Source organism: Leucoraja erinacea, chromosome 7 (genome assembly GCF_028641065.1).
Source record: "Leucoraja erinacea ecotype New England chromosome 7, Leri_hhj_1, whole genome shotgun sequence".
Classification (NCBI taxonomy): Eukaryota; Metazoa; Chordata; class Chondrichthyes; order Rajiformes; family Rajidae; genus Leucoraja; species Leucoraja erinaceus.
Genome location: NC_073383.1, coordinates 10,503,710 through 10,527,351, shown reverse-complemented (window position 1 = coordinate 10,527,351; position 23,642 = coordinate 10,503,710). Strand labels below are relative to the sequence as shown.

The window sequence follows — 23,642 nt, the reverse complement described above, 5'->3', positions numbered from 1 at the left end:
AGGGATTGAATGTTGTTGTGTGAAAGTTAATCACATTTGTTATTTAAAATTGTAAATTGCAATTCCAATTGGTATATTTTCACTTATAACGTCTGGTATAATATCATCAGGTAACAGTGAATATAAAATTGAAGCAGTGAAACAGATCAGCTTTATTTGGTCCATTGTTCGACAGAGGATAAAATCTAAAGAGTATTGAGAAACAGATTATGTTTATGGGAAAGGCTTTTCAGCTTTCATTGGGACAGAGTTAATCCGCATTCCTGGTTGAGTTTAGCTTCAAAACAGTTGAGTTCTGATATCATCTGGGACAAAGCAGCCAATTTAGTTGGCACTTCATTCATCATTCCCTCCACCACCTAGAGTGCCCTCCATAATGTTTGGGACAAAGACCCATCATTTATTTATTTGCCTCTGTACTCCACAATTTGAGATTGGTAATAGAACAAAAAAAATCACATGTGGTTAAAGTGCACATTGTCAGATTTTAATAAAGGCCATTTTTAGACATTGTGGTTCCAACATGTAGAAATTACAACAGTGTTTATACATAGGGCACCATAATGTGTGGGACACAGCAATGTCATGTAAATGAAAGTAGTCATGTTTGTTATTTTGTTGCATATTCTTTGCGTGCAATGACTGCTTGAAGTCTGCGATTCATGGACATGGGTGTCTTCTCTGGTGATGCTCTGCCAGGCCTGTATTGCAGCCATCTCTAGCTTATGCTTGTTTTGGGGGCTAGTCCCCTTCAGTTTTCTCTTCAGTATATAAAAGGCATGCTCAATTGGGTTCAGATCGGGTGATTGACGGCCACTCAAGAATTGACCATTTTTTAACTTAGAAAAAACTCCTTTGTTGCTTTAGCAGTATGTTTGGGATCATTGGCTTGCTGTAGAATGAACCGCCGGCCAATGAGTTTTGAGGCATTTGTTTGAACTTGAGCAGATAGGATGTGTCTATACACTTCGGAATTCATTATGCTACTACCATCAGCAGTTGTATAATCAATGAAGATAAGTGAGCCAGTACCTTCAGCAGCCATATATGCCCAGGCCATAACACCCCCACCACCGTGTTTCATAGATGAGGTGTTATGCTTTGGATCTCGGGCAGTTCCTCATCTCCTCCATACTTTGCTCTTGCCATCACGCTGATATAAGTTAATCTTTGTCTCATCTATCCACAAGACCTTTTTCCAGAACTGTGGTTGCTCTTTTAAGTACTTCTTGGCAAACTGTAACCTGGCCATCCTATTTTTGCAGCTAACCAGTGGTTTGCATCTTGCAGTGTAGCCTCTGTATTTCTGTTCATTAAGTCTTCTGCTGACAGTGGTCATTGACAAATCCACACCTGATGGGTGTTTCTGATCTATCGGACAAGTGTTGGGGGGATTTTTGTTTATTATAGAGAGAATTCTTCTGTCATCAGCTGTGGAGGTCTTCCTTGGCAATTTGTAAGCTCGCCAGTGCTCTGTTCTTAATGATCTAAACGCTTGATTTTGGTGAGCCTAATGTTTGGCTGATGTCTCGAACAGTTTTATTCTTGTGTCTCAGTCTCATAATGGTTTCTTTGACTTTCATTGACACAACTTTGGTCCTCATGTTGATAAACAGGAATAAAAGTTTCCAAAGGTGATGGAAAGACTGGAAGAAAGACTAGGCGCTGAGAACTCACTTGTACCTGCATGAAGGAGGCATTTAAACACACCTGAGCAATTACAGCCACCTGTGAAGCCATGAGCCAAACATTATGGTGCCCTGAAATGAGAGGGGGGGGGGGGAGGAGGATGTGTTTAAACACAGTTGTAATTTCTACATGGTGAAACCAAAATATATAAAAAATGGCCTTTAATAAAATCTGACAATGTGCACTTTAACCACGTGATTTTTTTTTCTATTACAAATCTCAAATTGTGGAGTACAGAGGCAAATAAATAAAGGATGGGTCTTTGTCACAAACATTATGGAGGGCACTGTGTATGTTGTGGCTGCAATGTAGACAAGTGCATTAGTTACAATAATTTTGAATGTGTTCTGGAACACAAAACTGAAGACTTGCAAAGGATGTAAAAGTGTAGAAAAATGGGATAAGAGTCTGTGGCACAAATTTGAAGTGCTCTCTATTGTGTTTTGGTTGTTGTAATATTTCAGCCTACTTTCAAAAATATGCATTTCAAAATGAATACTTTTTTTCCCTCCTCCTGCTACAGACGACATCATTGCCTTTGGTAGTAATATCGAATGTTAGCCAACTTCCCAATGGTTGGGCCTCCATCTTGTGGTATAACATGCTCGTTAGTGAGTCTAAGGTAAGTATCTATGCAACTAGTTTCTCTCTGCGTGTGTCTCTGTCTCTGGGTGTCTCTCTGTCAAGTGTCTTTGTCCATGTAGGTAGAATTTGAATGATGGGTCTACCCATCTGTCTTTGTATTGACAATGTTGAGTTAGTTATGTACATTAAAATGTTCAAACCAATGTATATCCAAAGTGTAGTAGTCTGCAATGGGTTAAATGCACAAACACAGCAGGAAAAATATTAAATCTATTTGAAGATCAGAGTCCAGATGCATGTTTTATTCAGATCTTCTCAATTTAACGTGGACTTAATGAAAATTTAAATATTGATTGCTTAATACAGAAATCTGATTTGTATCTTTATTGTAACATGAGCCTTTTCCTTGGGGCCCATCCAGATAATCTTCCTCCACTTTTGCCCTTAACTATTAATATCAACTCTGCACCTTTTTTTTAAAAATAAAGGCAATTTTTGCTTGATGAAGGTTAAAATCTATAAAAGATTAAGGAATTGCGTAACGCTTTGACAATAGTCTAGTTTGGTGAATGGTCATCATAAAGTATGTTATCTACTTTTAAGTTTTGCTTCTTCCGCAGACCTTGGGTTTCTTTTCCAACCCCCCAGCTGCCACATGGGGTCAGCTCTCTGAGGTATTAAGTTGGCAGTTCTCCTCCGTCACCAAGCGTGGGCTTAACAGTGAACAACTCGACATGCTTGAAGAAAAGTTGCTAGGTAAGAGCGTGAAGAATGGCAAGGGTATAGACGAAGAACATTGTATTCGTCTGTTAATATGAACAGTAATTCATACCAACCTATAGCCCAGTGGTATAAATATTGATTTCTCTAACTTCAGGTAGCCTCGACATCCCTCCCCCACCCAAGTCTCACTCGCTTCTCGTTTTCACCCAACAAACAGCTAACAATGGTCTGTTTCCTTTATCATCATTACTTTTTTGCATTTTTCATTCATTGTTCTTTATCTCTCTGCATCATCACCTATATCTCGTTTCCCTTATCCCTAACCACTGAAGAGGGGTCTTGAACTGAAACATCACTCATTCCTTCTCCCCCGCTGAGTTACTCCAGCTTTTTGTGTCTATCTTCGGTTTACACCAGCATCTGCAGTTCTTTCCTACACATACACATTGTTCCCGATGTTAGGGAAGTCCAGGACAAGTGTTCACAGCTAAAGGATAAGGGGGAAATCCTTTAAAACCAAGATGAGAAGAACTTTTTCCACACAGAGAGTGGTGAATCTTTGGAACTCTCTGCCACAGAGGGTAGTTGAGGCCAGTGCATTGGCTATATTTAAGAGGGAGTTAGATGTGGCCCTTGTGGCTAAGGGGATCAGAGGATATGGAGAGAAGGCAGGTACGGGATCCTGAGTTGGATGATCAGCCATGATCATATTGAATGTCGGTGCAGGCTCGAAGGGCCGAATGGCCTACTCCTGCACCTAATTTCTATGTTTCTATACTACTTTTTAGTTTAGTTTCGAGAAACTGCGTGGATGCAGGCCCTTCGGCTCACCAAGTCCGCACCAAGACCAGCAATACCCGCACACTAACACTATCCTACACACACTAGGGACAAGTTTGCATTTCTACCAAGCCAACAAACCTGTACATCTTTGGAGTGTGCAATGAAACGGAAGAACTTGGAGAAAACCCACGGGGAGAACGTACAAACTACGTATGGACAGCTCCCGTAGTTAGGATCGAACCCGGGTCTCTGGCTCTGTGAGGCAGCGGCTCTGTGAGGCAGCAACTCTGCCGCTGCGCCACCATGCCACCCGAGTCTGATGGAGTCATCCATCATCAGAGACAAGATAGCCACGGTGTTCCAAGAATGGTCTAAATGGAATGGAATTGAAGGGATTCCTTTTCTATAAATTCCAAATCTAATCCATTTTAGAAGTGGTGTTGTTCATCCAGGAAGGCTGGATGAACAGCAGTAGAAGAAATCCATACTGGTCAATTCCAATTAGACAATGGTCATTTCAGTACAGTAATTTTGCATTTGCAAATACTGGCAAAGAATGCATTTTTAAAGAAATGTAACAACATTTTATCTAATATTCAAAGATAATTAAACATCCAGCTTTCTAGTTGATGTGCAGGTGGAGAAAACACTAGCTGCTAGGACTTTGTTACAAATACTGAGCTTGTCAAAATTAGCAATTGTGCATTGCCCACGACATTTTGTGCATTACAATGAATATTGTGAATGTTAAGTCTTAATGATCTATGTTGAATATGTATTCAATTAATATTGATTGTTCCTTTCTCTTGTCAATTTGCATCTGTGTATTCCTAAAATATTGGCAGTGTTTTAAAAACTTTCTAATAAGGCAGATGATTAATGCATCTTTTCAATACTGCATTAGGACTAGAGTACAAGAATTTTTTAAGTATTTCCTCTCAAAACCCTGGAGGTGAAAATCGTTTAACTTCAACTATTTTGCCTGCCTTCCTTAGGTCCAAATAACTGTTTCAGTGAGAACTTAATTCCATGGACAAGATTCTGCAAGGTAACAAGTTAACCTCTATTAAAGTTGGTAAACTGAATCTTAAAATATTGTGTTTCTTATTCATTGCATTTTTATTGTTATTATTATTATTACAGGAGAACCTAAATGAAAAGACTTTCTCATTCTGGCTCTGGATTGAAGGGATTTTGGAGCTAATAAAAAAGCATCTTCTACCTCTATGGAATGACGGGTAAGAACAATGCATAATAAAAATCGTATGCCAACCAAGTAAGCGTTTTTGCACCACATTGCCTTTTTTAAAAGCAAAAAAATAACAAAAGCATAAACTAAATTGAGCGTTAATTTTCAGGTGTATCATGGGATTTGTGAGCAAGGAGAAAGAACGCGCTTTGCTGAAGGACAGGCTGCAAGGCACATTTCTGCTGCGGTTCAGTGAGAGCAGCAGAGAAGGTGCCATTACTTTTACCTGGGTGGAAATGGTGTCAAATGGTGAGTGAATGGGATTGACTTTTGTAATTTTCAAAATGTATATAGTTTTGCGATGGGCTATTATTTTAAGAACTTAAATAAAACTTGGAATAGGATTTGGTGCCTCTCATCTGCTCCATCATTCACTAAGATAAAAGTTAACCTTTTATCTCAGCGGCACTTTGCTGCACCATTGCTTCCTTTTTATATTCAAAATAATTTTATTGAATTTATAGCACTTCATGGGTAGAAAACTCCAAAAATTCACCACCACATGAATGAAGATGACAAAGACTATTGTTTTAGCCAGTTAATTGACATTTAATTTTGAAAATTTGTAGTGTTTTGCTATTCAGCTTGAAGAATGGCAAGGATATTGACAAAGAAAATTAGTTCCAGTTCTCGGGAGAGTACAGCTTCGTATACAGTGTTTTCATATTGTCCGTGATGGAGGGTTTTGGTCATGTTCAATGTTCAATCCCAGCTGGTTTCCACAAAATACTTTTTTTTGAATAAGTGTTTTAAATTAATAAAGAGAACCAAGAATTAAACCAGCATTTGCAGTTCCTTCCTACACTAGGAATTATTAGTTTAGAGATTGTAAAAGAGCCAGTCACTCGCACAACATGGTACAACATATTTATTAAAGATTACTCACAGTACACTTCAGCATATTGTTAAGGCAAGCGTAGCAACTATTCGACTAACAGTATGAACTCAATTCTGATAATATAGACCACATGGTAGGCGGAGCTTCTAAAATTGGTTAGTGTGAAGTAACCAATCTACATCTTTCCTTGTAGAAATAAAATAAAGCACAACTAAATGCGAGCCAACAAGCAGAAACGCATTAATACGTGATGGCGAAATAATACGGTTCCCGACATGCTAATACTGCATACCAGGACATATGGATAGTTACACAAAATCTCCATATCTAAGGGGAGACCTACAGACCCGTCCGGCGCGCGTGTGGTATAAATGCGCGCGGAAACAGGCTCTTCGGCCCACCGAGTCCGTACTGACCAACAATCTCCGCACACTAACACTATACTACACACACTAGGGACAATTTTACATTTTGGACCCAGCCAATTGACCAACAAACCTGTACGTCTTTGGTGTGTGGGAGGAAACTGAAGATTTCTGAGAGAACGCACGCAGGTCACGGGAGAATGTACAAACAAGCACCCGTAGTCCGTAACAATCCCAGGTCTCTGGTGCTATGCCACATAGTTCCAATTATGGGGAATTTATAAAATCTTGAGGTTAAAATAGACAACCATTAAATGATTCCAGACTTTGTAGTTGGAGAGAGACAAACAGTAGTTGAGTTTGTTGAAGTACAGTGTCTTCAAAAATGGAACACTTTGTACTTGTACATTGAGATGTATTTTTGTATTGAGATTTTTAAACAACTTTTAAAATACTCATGCATTTGAATCTATGAGGTTGATAATGTTCCATTTGCCTACCCCTTTGGGTATCTACTTTGTATATTTTTAAATCTTTTTCTGATCTTTTATTTCTCTTCCCAGCAGAGTCGCAGTTTCACTCTGTGGAACCATACACCAAGCATCAGCTGTCAGCTGTCACCTTCCCAGATATCATTCGCAATTACAAAGTAATGGCAGCTGAAAATATTCCTGAAAATCCTTTGAAGTTTTTGTACCCTTCCATCTCCAAAGATCAGGCATTTGGAAAGTATTACTCCAGGCCAAAAGACCGTAAGTGTAAATTGATCTATGTAAATTAGGCCAGATATGCTCTTTTTGTAAATCAGTGAGATGGACTTTGACGTTGAAGAGCAGTCTGAAGAAGGGTTTCGGCCTGAAACGTTGCCTATTTCCTTCGTTCCATAGATGCTGCTGCACCCGCTGAGTTTCTACAGCTTTTTTGTGTAACCTATATGTTATAATGTTTAATTTGCTGTTCTATGCAGAATCTGACAAACATTAACTTGCATGTTATATCTGATGTCAAAACCTATAACACTTGTAACAAGCTCGCCAAGTACATCTCACTGAAAAGCCAATCATTAACACATTTTGTTTGATCCATAATGGGTATAGAAGTGAATTGCTTCTGAATTTGTTCTCCGAATGTGCTACAGGGACTATAGTGTTGTCTGAGCATTGTCCGCATTTCATATATTTGATTCCATTAAATTTTCAGAAGGGAAGTCCATTGCACAGGCAATTATCACCCATTTTGACCACCAATTGTTTCCCTCTGTGTAGTCTATAAACAATGGTGGTACAAATAGTAAGTGGAAATTCTCCTTTGTGCAATCAGTGAGGAGAAAAAGAGTTTAGAATATTTTTAAGTTAGAATTTCTTTCCCCCAATAAAGCAAGGATTCCTGTTATGACTGAGCATTGGATATTAACACTGTCTTCATTATATTGCCCATTTGGAATTTTTACATTATCTTGTCCATTTAGGAAAAGATGTTTCCTGTAAAATGATTACAGTATATTTACCTCCATGAAGTGTACAATTGGAAATCCCATTCCTAACATTTAAACTTCAAATTTGACCAATGTTGGTTTGACCCTGCGTCTCTGGATAGTGGGTTTTGGTGGTGTGCCTCGGGTTTGTATAGCTGCCGTTGTAAGCAAGCTGGAAGATTCAAATGAGGTTTGAGATGCTGTTAAGCAAGGCTGAGGTGAATCTGTCTTTTGGGAGTGTTGGTTGAGTAATTGTATGTGGAGATTCAGTGCATTGAGTTATTGCAGTTTCATATTACACTTGGTGAAGATCATTATCATTTGCGAACATCTTGTAAAATATAGCGTACATGTCTTTGGAGCAAAAGTCCTCATATTGATTTCCGGACAAAAATGGACAAAAATGCTGGAGAAACTCAGCGGGTGTGGCAGCATCTATGGAGCGAAGGATTTCCGGGTTGCCTTTTAGTCTAGTGGGCTCACTGCACAGTGTGCCTTTTCTGCTGATTTAGCAGCACCATGGGCTCCTCTTGCTTGGATTAGAATGAACTGCAAAATAACACCCAGTATCAAATGCTGAAGTTATGGACTTGCCATAACTTCAGCAGAGATTACTAGGTCTATTAACTCGCTCTCAACTGTACAATTCTTCTTGGATATGCAATTAGGTTTATCATTGTCACTTGTACTGAGGTACAGTGAAAAGCTTTGTTTTGCATGCTATCCAAACAGATTGGATATACCATTGATAGATACAATCTTTTCCAACTAAGGTACAACAGATAGAGCAACGGTGAAGATGCGGAATATAGTTCTCAGCATTGTAATGCTTCAGTTCCATAGACCGAGTCTAATGTCTTCAATGGGGTAGAGGTGAATTGAACAGTTCCCTAGCTTATGGAAGGGCTATTTGGAATCCTGATAACAGTGAGCAAGAAGCTGTTCCTGTGTTTAGTGCACCCTTTCAAGCTTCTGTACCTTCTGCACCTTCTGCTGGATGGGAGCAGGCAGCAAGAGGATTACTTAGTAGCACAGTTGGGGCTGGCTTGATGAAGATTTGTTTAAATGGGTAGGCAAGACAATGTTTCCTGTACAAGTAGGTTGATCCTGCATGCTAGAGAGGGGGAGAAAAATGGACAATGGAGGACCTGATGTTGGGGGGAGGGGGAGAACAAAGGGGGACCTGGTGCAGATACTGTGTATACTTTGTGACCTTGTCAGTACCCTTTACGTGGTGACTTGCGTACTTTGGGTATGCAATCAAAGAATTTCACTGTGACTTGTCATGTGACAATAGGGCATTCATTCATTCAAATGCTAAATTTTATAATTTTCAGTCTCAATTGCAAACCATCCCTGTTTCATTTTCTTAGCTTCAGAGCCTATGGATGTGGATGACGCCAAGGCAAGTGGTTATATAAAGACCGAACTGATTTCAGTTTCTGAAGTGTAAGTAATCATTTGTTTACCTGCATTAGAGCAATTGGAGAAAAGCCGTGTGGTGCATGTATATGTGGTGTTCCTACTTTTCTGTAGTTTTCTTGTAGTAATCTTACAAATTCTAAATGCAAGATACTTGGACTGGAACACACTGGGAATTGGCTGTTGATTGAAGTATTTGAGATTAGTTTTTATTTGTAATATAGAACCAAGTTTATAAATCACCATCTTTTAGAGACGTTTGGACACTACAAGGGTAGGTAAGATTCAGAGGGATTTGGGCCAAACGTGGGCAGGTGAGATGAGGCATCTTGGTTGGGATGGTCAAGTTGGGCCAAAAGGCCTATTTGCATGGTGTATTATTCTGACTAGAGCACTCCAGGGTGCAGGAGATGGGGAGGAAAGTACTCCAGCGTACAGGAGGGGTGAGGAGAGCGCTCCTGGGTGGATGAAGGAGATGGGTGAGGAGAGTATGCCAGGGTACAGGAGGGGGAGGAAAAGAGAAGAGGGGAGCACTCCATGTTAGGGGTGCGGGGGAGGAGAGGCAAGCACTCTAGTATATAGGAGGGGGAAGAGGAGAGGTTCGTGCTCCTGGGTAATGAAAGAGATGGGTGAGGAGGGCACTCCAGGGTATAGGAGGAAAAGAGAAGAGGGGAGCACTCCATGTTAGAGGTGTGGGGGAGGAGAGGCAAGCACTCTAGTATACATTAGTGGGATAGGAGAGCACTCTTGGGTACAGCAGTATGGCATTATAATGTGACAAAAAGTTCTCTGCAACAAACATTTGCTTCCAAAATGGTCATTTGAAAGTCATGAAAAATTGGGTTATGGATAATTTTTGGTAGTGTTCTCATTTATAATATTAGCAAGACAATAAAGATCACTGTTAAGAATATTTAAGCTTAAACGGCCTGTCCCACTTACGCGACTTTTTCGGTGACTGCCGGCACCCATCATAGGTCATTACAGGTCGCCGAAAATGTTCAACATGTTAAAAATCCAGCGGCGACCAGAACAAGGTGCGACTCTTTGGGCGACTACTCACGACCATAAAGGCTTCACCCCGCTACATGTCGCCAGGGTGTCGCCTGTATAGTCATGAGTAGTCTCCTAGTCATCCAAAGGGTTGTAGAGTATTTCTGGTCCCCACTGAATTTTCAACATGTTGAAAATTTTCGGCGACCTATGACGGCTGTCGGCTGTTGCCAAAAAAGTTGCATAAGTGGGACAGGTCTTTAACACTGCAATGATGTTGCTTTATCTTCTTGCGTTCGGCTTTTATATTCAACACTGTAACTAATTTAGCTCAATGTCAGCAAAGTGAGTGAAGGAAATCGGCCAGTGACCAGTGTCAGAATAGGAAGTAATTAGCCAAGGACTAAAGGGATGGCAAAAAGAAGCAAGTGAGATCAATAAACACTTGGCAGCTTCGGCTATCCAATAGTGGCCATTCTTGAATTTGAAAGCCAATTGAACCATTTTCTATAACTACAACTTTAAAAAAACTCATTACGATCAGGGTATTTGCCAGCTTCAGGTCCCATTAAGATTGTGTTTAAAAACTTTAAATCACTGAGGAAATCTTTGGACTATTTGCTTACCATAATTTCTGGTACACTTTTCAGCTGCAAAACCTACTATTTTGGGTTGAGTTTAGTGGGTGTTGGTTGTAAGGCACTTTGTCTTGAAGTCCGGTTTCCCACAACATAGCATGCAAGCAGTCGATCTTCAGGCTTGTGTACCAACTATGGCTTATCCAAATAAATAGTGGAAAATTGGCTCTCAAACATAGCACCATAGTGTAGAAATAATTGGGTTGGAGACGATGGGACTGGTTTATATGTTTGATAGCAAATTCAGTTGCTTGTCAATTTGCGGGAAGACACAAAAGTATAAATATCAATATTACATTTATTTTGGAACACTAATTGGTTACTTTTTAAACTTGCCCTCGGTTGAACTAAATCAACCACTTTAAAACGAAAGATAGACACAAAGTCCTGGAGTAACACAGCGGGTCTTGCAACAATGGGCTTACCAGGCATCGCCCTGCCTGAGGTCGTAAGTGATAGGAGCAGATCCAGGCCATTCGGCCTATCAAGTCTACTCCGCCATTCAATCATGGCTGATCTATCTCTCTCTCCTAACCCTATTCCCCTGCCTTCTCCCAATAAACCCTGGCACAAAGAATCTATCATTCTGTGCCTTAAAAAATATCCATTGACTTGGCCTCCAGTCTTGTGTGGCAAATAATTCCACAGATTCATCGCCCTCGGACTAAAGAAATTCCTCCTCGTCTCCTTCCTAAAGGAACGTCCTTTAATTCTGAGGCTTAGATCTCTAGTCCTAGATTCTCACATTTACTCGCCTACAGCTATTTACCTCGACTCCCCGTACTTTCAGTCTGAAGAAGTGCACTGGCCTGAAACGGACCCATCCATTTTCTTCAGAGGTGCTACCTGACCCACTGATAGCACTTTGTGTCTATCTTTGGTATAAACCAGCATCGGTGGTTCCTTGTTTCTATATATCAAAATTAAATGGGATTTGCAAATGCAAAATGTTTGATATACTAAAACGCTAGGCCAATGGTAATTCAAAAGTGATTTTTAAAGTATCATAAGTCTTCATTTGAACAGAATCCCCTGTTAGGATGAAAGGCCCATAATTGGACGGGGTTTAATGAAGATAGATGACGGGGAACCTTGTGGGTTTCCTGACTGACTATCATTAGGACCTACCTACTACCAATTGTTATACACAGTGAGTTAAATGACAGGCAAATCTCAAACAGTAAAAATACTTGAAAGGATTACTTTGTGTGATTTTCAGATTGTGTAGCACCCACGATTTAAAAGAAAAACAAGTAAAATTCTGCTGCCTTTGAAATAAAATAATCTGTTTAATGTTGTTGCTTTCAGGCATCCTTCTAGACTGCAATCACCAGAAAATCTTCTCCCCATGTCCGTAGATGTTTTTGGTGAATTAACACGACAATTGAGTCCTTCAGATATTGATTCAGTGGTAAGTTTTAGACTTTAGGTGACTACTAGTTGTAAATGGCATTCAATATGTTATCAATTGATAGGTTACTGTGGTTTGGTTAAACCATCATTTACTTTTTTTGTCATTGAAGTATTGGAGATGATTAATTATTGGATATTGGAATTTCTTTGGATTGGATGACATCTAATTTAACATTGGAAGAGAGTGGGTGCTAAATTCAGTCATTGGAGGACATTGGCCTGGGTCCAAGCTGAGACCAACCACTTGCATATTAATACCTTCTGTATTCTCTCCACATACACATTTAACTCTTTCTTCCCCCCCCACCCCCCCCCCCCTTTAGTTTGGCAACATCCTTGTAAATCTTCTCTTCAACCTTTCCAACTTTCTCACAGCGGGACGACCAAAACAGAACACAATACTTCAAATGTGGCCTTGTCAATGTCTTATGCAATTAATATAAAATCACAATTTCTATATTCAATTCCCTATCTGAAGGTCAATGTGTTAAAATTCACCTTCATAAACCTATCTATCTGAGATGATATTTTCAGGAAGCTATCTAGATCCCTCTGCTATACAACACACCCCTGTGCCTTGCCATTCACTGTGTTGGTACGGCCCTAGTTTAACTTCCCAAAATACACTTACCTGAATAAAACTCCATTAGTCATTCCTTGACCCACTTGCCCATCTGATCAAGAGCCCAGTGTATTTCTTGATGACTTTCACTGTCTCCCATATCACCTATTTTAGCATCATCTGCAAATTTACTAATCCTGCCTTATAGATTCTCATCAAAATCATTGATAGAGGTGACAGAGTCCAGCACCGATCCCTGAAGCCTGTAAATGGTCACTCAATTTGAGGCTAGCTTGCTGTCCGGTGAATAAATTAAAGTTGGAATGGAATTAAACTGTATGGCCCCATTTGGCTAGTGTAAACAATGTATCACTTTTCTACACTGCATTGTGTATCAAAATTTCTAAAGGGCCTGTCCCACTTGGTCATCATTTGCAGGTCACGCAGGTGGCGCGTGAAGATTTTGTGAATCCCAAAATCCTGAGGCGTCGCGCGCGACCGCGCATCACTGCCTGCGCCACCACGTCTCACCACACGCCATGCGAGCGTAATGCACGCATCATGAAGCGTAAATGGCGCGCAAATGGTGCCCAAGTGGGACAGGCCCTTAAGTCTTAGTTTTCTCTTTCATCACTGTTCATGAATTGCTAATCATCTAATTTTATTGTTTTGTACGGGATTGTGAACTTGCCTGCCATTGGCCTGCCCTATTTTAATTTTTGACATGTCTTGTATGTATATCAACTATTTGACATGAACATAAACTAGACATTGCTGTGGTATAAATAGGGCAACATCCAGACATGGTATCTCAGTTTTTACATCAATTACTTAATTTGGTTGATAGTCCAATTTTTAATAGTTTAAATATCAAATTCATGATCCCATTGACTATTTAGTTCAAGTCGGTTCAAATGTAACCATATTAATTTGTTTCAATCGGTTAGTGAACACTTATTACAAATCCACTATTTTAAGTTGAACTTCTGAGGGTTCTGTGCTGGTCGTTATATGGATGTTGTCATTATAAATCAGCAATCCTAGACCAGGAAGCAAGAGCACATTGTATAGCAGTACCAGGATTTGGCCAACTATTCCCAATGGAGGGTGTAGTTCGCTTTCTGATGTCAGCTTCTACTAGATGACTATTGTTCCAGTGGATAACTGAGTTTGGGGAGCAGTGTGATGTACAGTCTTCATGCTCTGACTGAAGTCTATCTGCTGAATGCCTGCAAAAGGATTAAACTTGATATCAACAGAGCAGCCCCCAAGTAAATAAATGGGATGCATGAACTGCTGGGAGAAAGCCATGTTGTTTAATCTTAAGGATCTTATTGGAATATGTAATTTGAACTGGTTAAAATGTTGTTAAATGATACTAAATATAAATATCCACTTTTTGTCTTTGAAATAGTTGTGTACAGCTTACCCAAATTAGCCAGGAGAATTCTTCACACCAATGGATCCAAAATTATGGCAAAACTTGGTACTTTCGACACGAGTACAAAACTCTTGCGATGTAAATGGTGGTGCTTTTCAGCATAAAGGGTGAAGCTGCTGTGCAATCTGTTGTAATGTTTTAGTTACACTGCTAGTAAAATGCTAAATTAAAGAGTGACTTTTTTTCTTGATGTTGACATAAGCACCCCTGGTTTTGAAGATGGCTCGGTCGGGCTCATTGATCAACCTCCATCCTCATATAGCTTTGCCTTTTCTCCTCTACCTCCAAACTCTAATTTTCAATCTCTTGCGATTCCCTCCAGGACCCAAAGGATGGGTGTATTTTAGTCCGTAGACAAGGTGCAGATTTAAAGGTAGTTGTGAGGAATCCAATGTCTCTCTGTGCCAAGTTAAAATTCAGTTTTTTTCACCATACTTTAAGTAGAATTCTGTTTAGATGAGATTCAAGTGAATTTGGACCTGTACTGTTGACCTGCGCTCCTCTTTATATCACGTTTGAATGGAACTTTCTCACATGGAAGCCATCTCACTGCTGCACTACCGTTCAAGTTGCTAATCTTTTAATTTAGATGACCCCTCCCATAGAAGCACAAAGATAATTACTTTTGTCTGTAGGAGTCTCAGAGCAAAGGTCTGTTTGTACTGCTGCATTGATGCAAAATGCTAATGTCATTTCTTGGAGCTCTGCCACTAGATGGTACATTCAAACACCTGCTCTGCCATATTCTTGACTAACCCCTCGTCAGTGCTGGTGGTGGCCCGACTAAACCCTTCACCTCATCATTGTTCTCTTACTTTAAATGCCTTCCCCTTTAAGAATAAAGGGTAGGCCATTTAGGACTGCGATGAGGAAAAATGTTGTGAATCTGTGGAATTATCTGCCACAGAAGGCCAATTCACTGGATGTTTTCATGAGTCAAATATAGCTCTTAGGGCTAACGGAATCAAGGGATATGGGGAGAAAGCAGGAATGGGGTACTGATTTTGAATGATCAGCCATGATTACATTGAATGTGTGTTGGCTCGAAGGGCCGCATGGCCTACTCCTGCACCCATTTTCTATGTTTACTCGCTGTGAAGACAACATTTCCATCTATTCCTTCTGCACAATACCACTCCCTGTGAATCAAGATCAGGACTGAGACCCTGTACAAAATGGATCACTCTCCCATTCTGTAAGCCATCACTATCTGAAGATGGATGACAATGACCAGATCTAACATCACCAGCACAGCCTTGGACCATCTGATGGATAGAAGTATGAGATGACTTGATTCCAGCACTGTTCATGCAACAGTGATCTCCCACCCTCTTGTGCATTAATAACAATATGGTGCAGGCGTTATCTTTGAGGTTAGATGCACTGCTAACCCTGCTTCTGCAGAATCTCAAAACCCATAAACAGGATACTCATGAACATTCGTGCTGGTTGATTTATCTATCCATTATATCCATTATGTCCATTCGGTTTTATGATACAAGTCCCTTTATTGCATGCGAAAGAATAGACTCCTGGGGATCCTTAACTCGACTAATCAGACTAGCAGAGAAAAATCCAGGAAGCCATTGCATGATTACAAATAATACTAGAACTCCACAACTATTATGCATAGCATATCCAACCTGTAGCAGGATCTGCATTGTACTCAATAGTTATCTCAGAATCCAAAGAAAGTGTTTTGTGAAAGCAAATGAACAAACAGGACAGGTTATGCTTAAAATTGTACCTAAAACAAATAAGGCAGCATCTGCAGAGAGAAACACTTACTGTTTCAGGCCAAAGAACCTTTCATCATTTGAATATGGCAGTCTTGGAATTGAGCAGTAGGGACCCACAGCATTGATTGGAGTGATAAACGGTATAGTATTGTATTATAGGGTTGGAACTTGTCGGAACATTAATCAGGGAATTAGCAAGAGGCCATTTCCTCAGGATAGAAAGGAGACCCAGTCTTGGGATAAGTTCATGTAGGACTGAGATGGGAAGGATGTCTTTATGGGAATGTTAACAGTTGCAGTTCTCTGTCCCAGAGACCAGTGGGTGGTCAGTTATCAAATGTATTCAAGATAGCGAATAAATTATTTTATAAACTCTTCATGGGAATCATAGGATATGAAAAGTTGGATCTTAATGAGCCATGATTGGCTATATTTAAGAGGGAGTTAGATGTGGCCCTTGTGGCCAAGGGGATCAGAGGGTATGGAGAAAAGGCAGGTAGGGGATACTGAGTTGGATGATCAGCCATGATCATATTGAATGGCGGTGCAGGCTCGAAGGGCCGAATGGCCTACTCCTGCACCTAATTTCTATGTTTCTATGATCAGATATTGCATAATGGAGAAGCTCCAGGGGCCTTGAAATACTACCCTTTCTCTAATCACCAAGAACTTTCCCAAGAGTCTGATCAAATCTGAACATGCATCCTTTTACTTTGCTGTCAGCCATCTAACCCCAAATAAATGAACTTTACTTCTTGCGTATGGCATGCACAGCCTAAAGTTGTAGGACAACTTGTTGGATTTGATTGTGCACACCAGGTTGATTGCATTCGTCGAAACAGGGCGGGCCACGTGAAAGTTGCAATCTGCCACCCCATGAACTTTGCTGCATGACCCACCGAGTTGCTCCAGCACTTTGTCCTTTTTATTTTGTAAACCAGCATCTGCAGTTCCGTGTGTCGAGATTCCTCAATAAATCTCAAGAATGACTTGAATTTTTTTTTGACAATGTATAAACCAGCGCTATTTCTGTTCGCCAGGAACCGGGCTTTAATTATGGTGAAACAACTTGCTGTGGAAATTGCTGATTTTAATATTTGCCCTACAATAAATAACCTTTAAGTTGCTCTTAATTGTAAATATGTACTTTGCAGTGTTGTGAAGCAGCATTTAGCATGCTTTTATTTGACAGACTTGACTTCTGTTGCAAACTGATGACATGAATAAATCCTCCTATGTTTCCAAGCTGATGCAATGTCATACTCAGGGCTTGTGGTTTTGGCAAAACTTACAGAACCAGATGACTGTCTCAAAGTACTGATTGGACAGGAGTGCTAACTCACAAGAGTAACAAATTCAAAATGCCTGTTATTATTGATGAGTCACCTACAGAAATGGAAGGACCTGCCAATGCTTAAAATCGAATGTCATCATCACTGGTTTTTAATGTGAAACATTGTCGCTTGTACAAAATGCAGCACATTTTAACTGTTGGCTGACAATATATTCAATAAACCAATTTATACACATGCTTATTATTTGTGGGATTTTCTTTCTCAATGTAACAAAAATGACCAAATTATTCTTAATAACTTTTAAACTCGATATTAATTCACTATAGTTCTAGTATACTAGAGTCCCCCTAGTCCTTACCTTTCACCCCATCAGCCGTCGTATACAACACATAATCCTCTGATATTTCCACCACCTCCAATGGGATTCCACCCCTTTCCGCCTTCCGCAGAGACTGTTCCCTCCGAGACTCCCTGGTTAACTCATCCCTTCCCACCCAAACTTCCCCCTCCCCAGAAGATGCAACCCCTGTCGCTATACCTCCTCCCTCGACTGTCCAGGGAGCCCGAAGGCACTTCCAGGTTAGGCAGAGATTCACTTGCACCTCCTACAGCCTCATCTACTGTATCCGTTGTTCAAGATGTGGACTCTTACACATCGGTGAGACCAAACGCAGACTTGGCGATCGTTTCGCGGAACACCTTCGCTCAGCCCGCGTCAGCCAACCTGATCTCCCAGTTGCCGGACACTTTAATTCTCCTTCCCATTCCTACACAGACCTTTCTGTCCTCGGTCTCCTCCATTGTCAAGAGTGAGGCTAAACGCAAATTTGATGAACAGCATCTTATATTTCGCTTGGGCAGCTTGGTATGAATATTGATTTCTCTAACTTCAGGTAGCCCTGGCATTCCCTCTCTCTATCCCTCCCCCACTCAAGTTGCACCAGCTTCTCATTTTCACCCTACAAACAGCCTGTTTCCTTTATCATTGTTACTTTTTTGCATATCTTTCATTCATTGTTCTTTATCTCTCCACATCATCGTCTTCTATAACTCTTGTTTCCCTTATCCCTAACCATTCTGAAGGGTCTCGACCCAAAACGTCACCCATTCCTTCTCTCCAGAGATGCTGCCTGTCCCGCTGAGTTACTCCAGCTTTTTGTGTGTATCTTCGGCTTAAACCAGCATCTGCAGTTCCTTCTTACACAATATAGTCATGGTCAATATGAAACAATAAAACAACAACTTGCGGGTATAGTAATGGGCTGATTTCCTTGATCAGTTAGACCAATTGATGAAAGCTGAAGGTCACATGTAATAAATCAATGAATTTTTAGCTGGGGAAAGCGCCGGTATATTGACAGCTCTCAGAATGCAAGGGTTCGACCTCCCCACCGTCGAAGGGTTCTACCATAGTCGCTGCCTCAAAAAGACAGCCAAAATCATCAAAGACCCACACCATCCTGGGCACACACTCATTTCACCATTGCCATCAGGAAGAAGGTACAGGAGTCTGAAAACTGTAATGTCCAGGTTCAGGGACAGCTTCTTCCCTGCAACCATCAGGCTATTAAACACAACAACAAATAAGCTCTGAGCTCTGAGCTGCAAAGGACTATTATTATTGCACTATATTTGTTATTTATTGATTTTTTTTTTCTCATCCCGTTATGTACTATGTCTACATAGTTACATAGTCTGTTGTGACGCAGCAAGTATGAATTTCATTGTCCCATCTGGGACATATGACAATAAAACACTCTTGACTTGACTCTAGGCATGCAGCCCAATGATCTAAAGCAACCCACAGCATTTTTCATCAGGGCACAGAATCAAGTTAGAATTGATGTTCAAATTTGGGTGAGGAAGGAGCTTGGCGGTAGGGTCATAAGGAATAGTAGAATTGGGCCATTCGGCCCATCAAGACTACACCACCATTCAATCATGGCTGATCTACCTCTACCTCCTAACCCGATTCTCCTGCATTCTCCCCATAACCTCTGACACCCAGATTTGTGCAGCCTAAAGAACCACTGCTCTCCCAGACAGTCTTGTGTTAAAGGGCAAATGAGCCAGGATAGTTTAGCGATCGGGATATGTGGAACATGGCACACCATGAGATGAAGCAACTGGGGGAGGTCACATGACCATGATACTGCCAGCAACTCGGGTTGCATTGATACCCAGTGTATAGAATGAGCAGATGATCACTGGGTTTGCACAGTTAGAATTCCACCAAGATTATATTGATCATATCGATCATATCCAACCTTTGAGAGGAAAAAAAATGCCCATTTGCATTAAGAATCATTGTGTCTACAGTATAGACACAAAATGCTGGAGTAACTTAGCGGGACAGGCAGCATTTCTGGAGAGAACAAATGAGTGACATTTCAGGTCGAGACCCTTCTTCATACTTCATATAGAGTTTCAGTTGTACAGGTCACTGCTGCAAAAAAAAACAGGTTTAGTCAAGACGTACATTTGGAACATTTGGTCTGTTTGGCACAACTAACAAAAAGTCAGGCACTGCTGGGGTCCTTGTGAGTGCCCATGGCTCTCGCTTTAATTTTGAGACAGTGAAAAGGGTAAAAAGAGAAGCTGCTGAGAGTGAGGCCAAGTTTCGCTAGGTGGAGGAGAGTGTTAGTAGAGAGAAATGATTAGGTCTCTGTTCAAGGAAGAAACAGGGCTTTCAGTGGGGATGGGGATTTAAAGGGGTGTTCATGGTAAAGAAACGGAGTACTAGAAATGGAAAGTTATTGAAGATATGAAGAGAGTGCAAAGCTGTCTCGGGTGTAGGTCAGAGGGGACTCGACAAGAGAAGATGGATTCAAGATTCAATTTAATTGTCACATGTACCAATTAAGGTACAGTGAAATTTGAGTTACTATTCAGCCATACTAAGTATAAAAGCAAAAATACACACAGCACTTAAAATAAAGTTTAACATAAACATCCACCACAGTGGAATCAACATTCCTCACTGTGATGGAAGGCAATAAGATAAAGTTCAGTCATCTTCCTCCTTTGACCAGGGCCATTGCCAGCAGTCCGATGTCCAAGCCCTCTCGTCGGGATTATCAAAACTCCGGCGTTGGGACAGATTGGAACACTCCGAGTCGGCCGCTTCTTAAAGTTTAACCATCCTTTTAGGTGCAGGGGGGCCGTTGAGCCTGGGGCCATTCAATTGCCGGCTGGGCAACTCAGTTGCCGGCAGTCCTGCTGTCCAAAGGGCCCTCTCTCCCTCTTAAATTATCAAAACTGGCCTCAACTACTCCTCTGGGCGTTGGAGACAGATTCTGGTGAATAAAGTTCTCCCAAGTTTTAAAGAATTTCCCCCTTATCCCTGCCCCTTGTCTTAACATCGTTTCCTGCATCACATTCCAATCCCTTAAAACTTGTCCACACAGGACACGCAGTAGGAGCTCCAACACTGGAGGAAAGGCCGCACCACTCCATGTTGCAGGCCGCAGGGGGGGGGGGGGGGGGGGCGGAGATGCGACATGGAGAAAAATCACATCTTCATCGAGATAAGTGATTGGAAAAAGTTTCCCCCGATCCCCCCACCTCTCACATAAAACATACCAAGAGACATTAAAACAAACATTCAAGACATACATAAAATAATAAAAACAGAGAAGGGACAAGACAGACTGCTGGCGAGGTGGCCATTACGGGCACCACCGGATGGTTCAATGTATTTGGAGATGAGTTGTGTGGCACATGAGCAGGAAGAAACAATGGATCTGCTAGGGCAGACCTTTTTGTGGATTTTAGGAAGGAGATAAAAAGCTATGGAGGGCAGAGGTACTATAAGCAGGGCTGCCAACATTGGGTGAGAGTTGAGAGTGAGAAATTGCGAGGGTGTGGGAGGGTGTGTTCCCTCTCCCATAATAGGCTCCGGAGGCGGCACTCACCCGGTCCGCTCCTGGGTTAAAACTCCATGGGGTGTGGACAGAATGGTCAACGGACATAGAGCTGCCAGAGGTGAGGGTGGGAGGTGTGTGCCGTGCCTCAGGGAGGAAGGGGGAGGGGGTTGGTGCTGGTAGTTTGATAGCCCTGCTTTAAACCAATGTGCTTGAATCACATATCCTGGGAAAAAGACTATGCATTCACCTGATATTCCCCTCGTGGTTTTTACTCACCTCTAAAACAATTTTTGCTTTATTTTGAACTTTCAGCACCCGCAGATATTTGAGCGTGAGAAATGTTGTGATCAGCGTGAGAGCGTGAGAATTTTGTGAAATGCGTGAGTCTGACGCTCAATGCGTGGGTGTTGGCAGTCCTGCTAATAATGCAAACATTTTATGCAAGTTCCAATTGTTTGGACAAAAATCACTTATTACTGCTTTATCACAGTTAAGTTACTTTAAGACCATTTCAGAAATGATGGCACTCAACAAACAATCAACTAACAAATTAAAGCAAACTAAAAATAAATAACATGTTCCCTTTCCTGACTCGACCTCATTAGTATTTTAATGCTGTTAACAGAGCAAAGGGATATTAATCTCAAGAATCAAAATGGGGAAAGTGGGGGCAATTTTGCTTAAATGGTCATTCTAAGTCCATTCAGATCTTCATAGAGAGAGTTATACAACATGTACGTGGCTGGCCCAATTTGTCCATAATGATCAAGTTGGCATTCTGCATGCCCAGGGACTGGCTGCCGTTCCCAGATCAGCTCGCGTCCCAGGGACTGGCTGCAGTTCTCAGGTTGGCTCGCCTGCCCCGACCCTGCAAAAACGAATTGAAATAAAACTTGTTTTTTTCGGGTTACGGGCCGGATTCAGCCCGTGTGCCGTAGGTTGCCGAACCCTGTCCTAGATGTTTGGCCTCATTGTGGTCCTCCCCATGTTTTACAACCAATTCACCTGGTTAGTTTTATCTCCGGCTGCTTCATGTTGTCGGCAGCTGCACATCCAACCAAGAAAGAAGAGACGAGAAGAGAAGAGATGCGACGTCACTCACAGCCGCCAACTGACGCGCTTCCCCAGACCGCACAGATCGTTGTGATATGGCGCAAAAAAACAAACTGTTCAGGGACTGAAGACAGCGTGAGAATTCTGTCATCAGCATGAGAATTGGCTGAAATGCGTGACTGTCACGCTCAAAGCGTGAGAGTTGGCAGCCCTGTCTAAGGCCAGGACCAGGATGGGAGACAGACACACACACACACACAGACACAGCGACACACACACACACAGGGAGACACACACACACACACAAACAGACACACACACACACAGGAGAGACAGACAGACACACACACACTGAAATGGACTGTCACACTCAAAGCACACAGGCCACGAGACACAGACTCACACACATACACAAAGGAAGACACACACACAGGGAGACAGACACACACAAACACACATGGAGACAGACACACACACACAGGGAGACACACACACAGGGAGACACAAACACACAGGGAGACAGACAGACAGACACACACACACAGGGAGGGAGAATCAAGAACTCGGAGATATAACTTGAGGCTTCTCGGAGTAAAGGAAGGACGAGAGGGACATGAATCTCAAGCATGTACTTTCGTTACTGATTTACTCAAAGATGTCTTTGAACTGTCAGAAGAACCAAGAATAGACGTCGCTAACCGAGTTGGGTATGTTGCAAGAGGAACAAATTATTCAAGACAGATAATTGTGAAATTCCGTGACATCTCTTCAGTGGAATTTATATTGAAAAAGATCACTCATGGGAAGAAGCTGACATACCGTGGGGATAATGTGCGAATATTTCGCGATTACTCTCCTGAGGTAGTCCAGAAAATGAGATTGTTTACACCGGCAAGACACACTTTGAGGGATGTCCCGGGAGTAAGATATGGAATTTACTTTCCCGGAAAAATGAAGGTATCTTATAACGGCGTTGAACGCTCATTTGCAGAGCCCGGAAAAGCTTTAAAGTATGCAGAGGACATCGTTAAGAAAACATCGGGGCAAGCTGCCGACAAGGAAGAAGATTGAACTTTTTACAGAGTTTTGAACTGATTAAAATGGCCGAGCTAACCAGACAATTAAAAAGCTTATCTCGTCGGAATGTGTTATTCAGAGAGCTTGGTTATATTCAACCTTGGATGAAAAGCTCAAAGTTTAACCCCTTGGCACCTGCCTGTACGGTAGTTAACCCTTTGGTACCAGCCTGTATGATGTATGGTAGTTATAGAATGGGATATTATGTAAGAATCCTGGGGGGATATATATTGGAAAGTTTAGATTGGGTAAATTGGAAGGACATATATACACTTATATAATCGTGTATATGTTGTGTTCTATATTTGTTTTGGGTTTTTTTTACTCCTTATGTCTCTTCCTGATAATTTTTTTTATTTTTTATTTTTTCTCTCGGCTGTCACTGGCGCTGGTTTGATAAACTCATATAAGAAAAGACAAAATATGAAACGGTATGT

At 41.3% G+C, this 23,642-nt stretch overlaps 1 protein-coding gene across 4 annotated transcripts in view; it reads left to right on the top strand.

Annotated features, from left to right (window-relative positions):
* Positions 1-17,444, top strand: part of LOC129698644 (signal transducer and activator of transcription 1-alpha/beta-like) — a 46,782-nt gene extending 29,338 nt beyond the window's left edge. For 3 of the 4 annotated variants that reach the window (XM_055637778.1, XM_055637779.1, XM_055637777.1), the window contains exons 17-25: positions 2,213-2,311; positions 2,895-3,030; positions 4,776-4,828; positions 4,924-5,018; positions 5,139-5,278; positions 6,796-6,984; positions 9,080-9,155; positions 12,068-12,170; positions 14,149-17,444. In XM_055637778.1, coding sequence (XP_055493753.1) covers positions 2,213-2,311; positions 2,895-3,030; positions 4,776-4,828; positions 4,924-5,018; positions 5,139-5,278; positions 6,796-6,984; positions 9,080-9,155; positions 12,068-12,170; positions 14,149-14,172 — 915 coding nt within the window. In that variant the 3' untranslated portion in view covers positions 14,173-17,444. The remainder of the gene's footprint in view (positions 1-2,212; positions 2,312-2,894; positions 3,031-4,775; positions 4,829-4,923; positions 5,019-5,138; positions 5,279-6,795; positions 6,985-9,079; positions 9,156-12,067; positions 12,171-14,148) is intronic. The other variant, XM_055637780.1, reaches the window with a different exon arrangement.
* Positions 17,445-23,642: the final 6,198 nt, after the last annotated feature.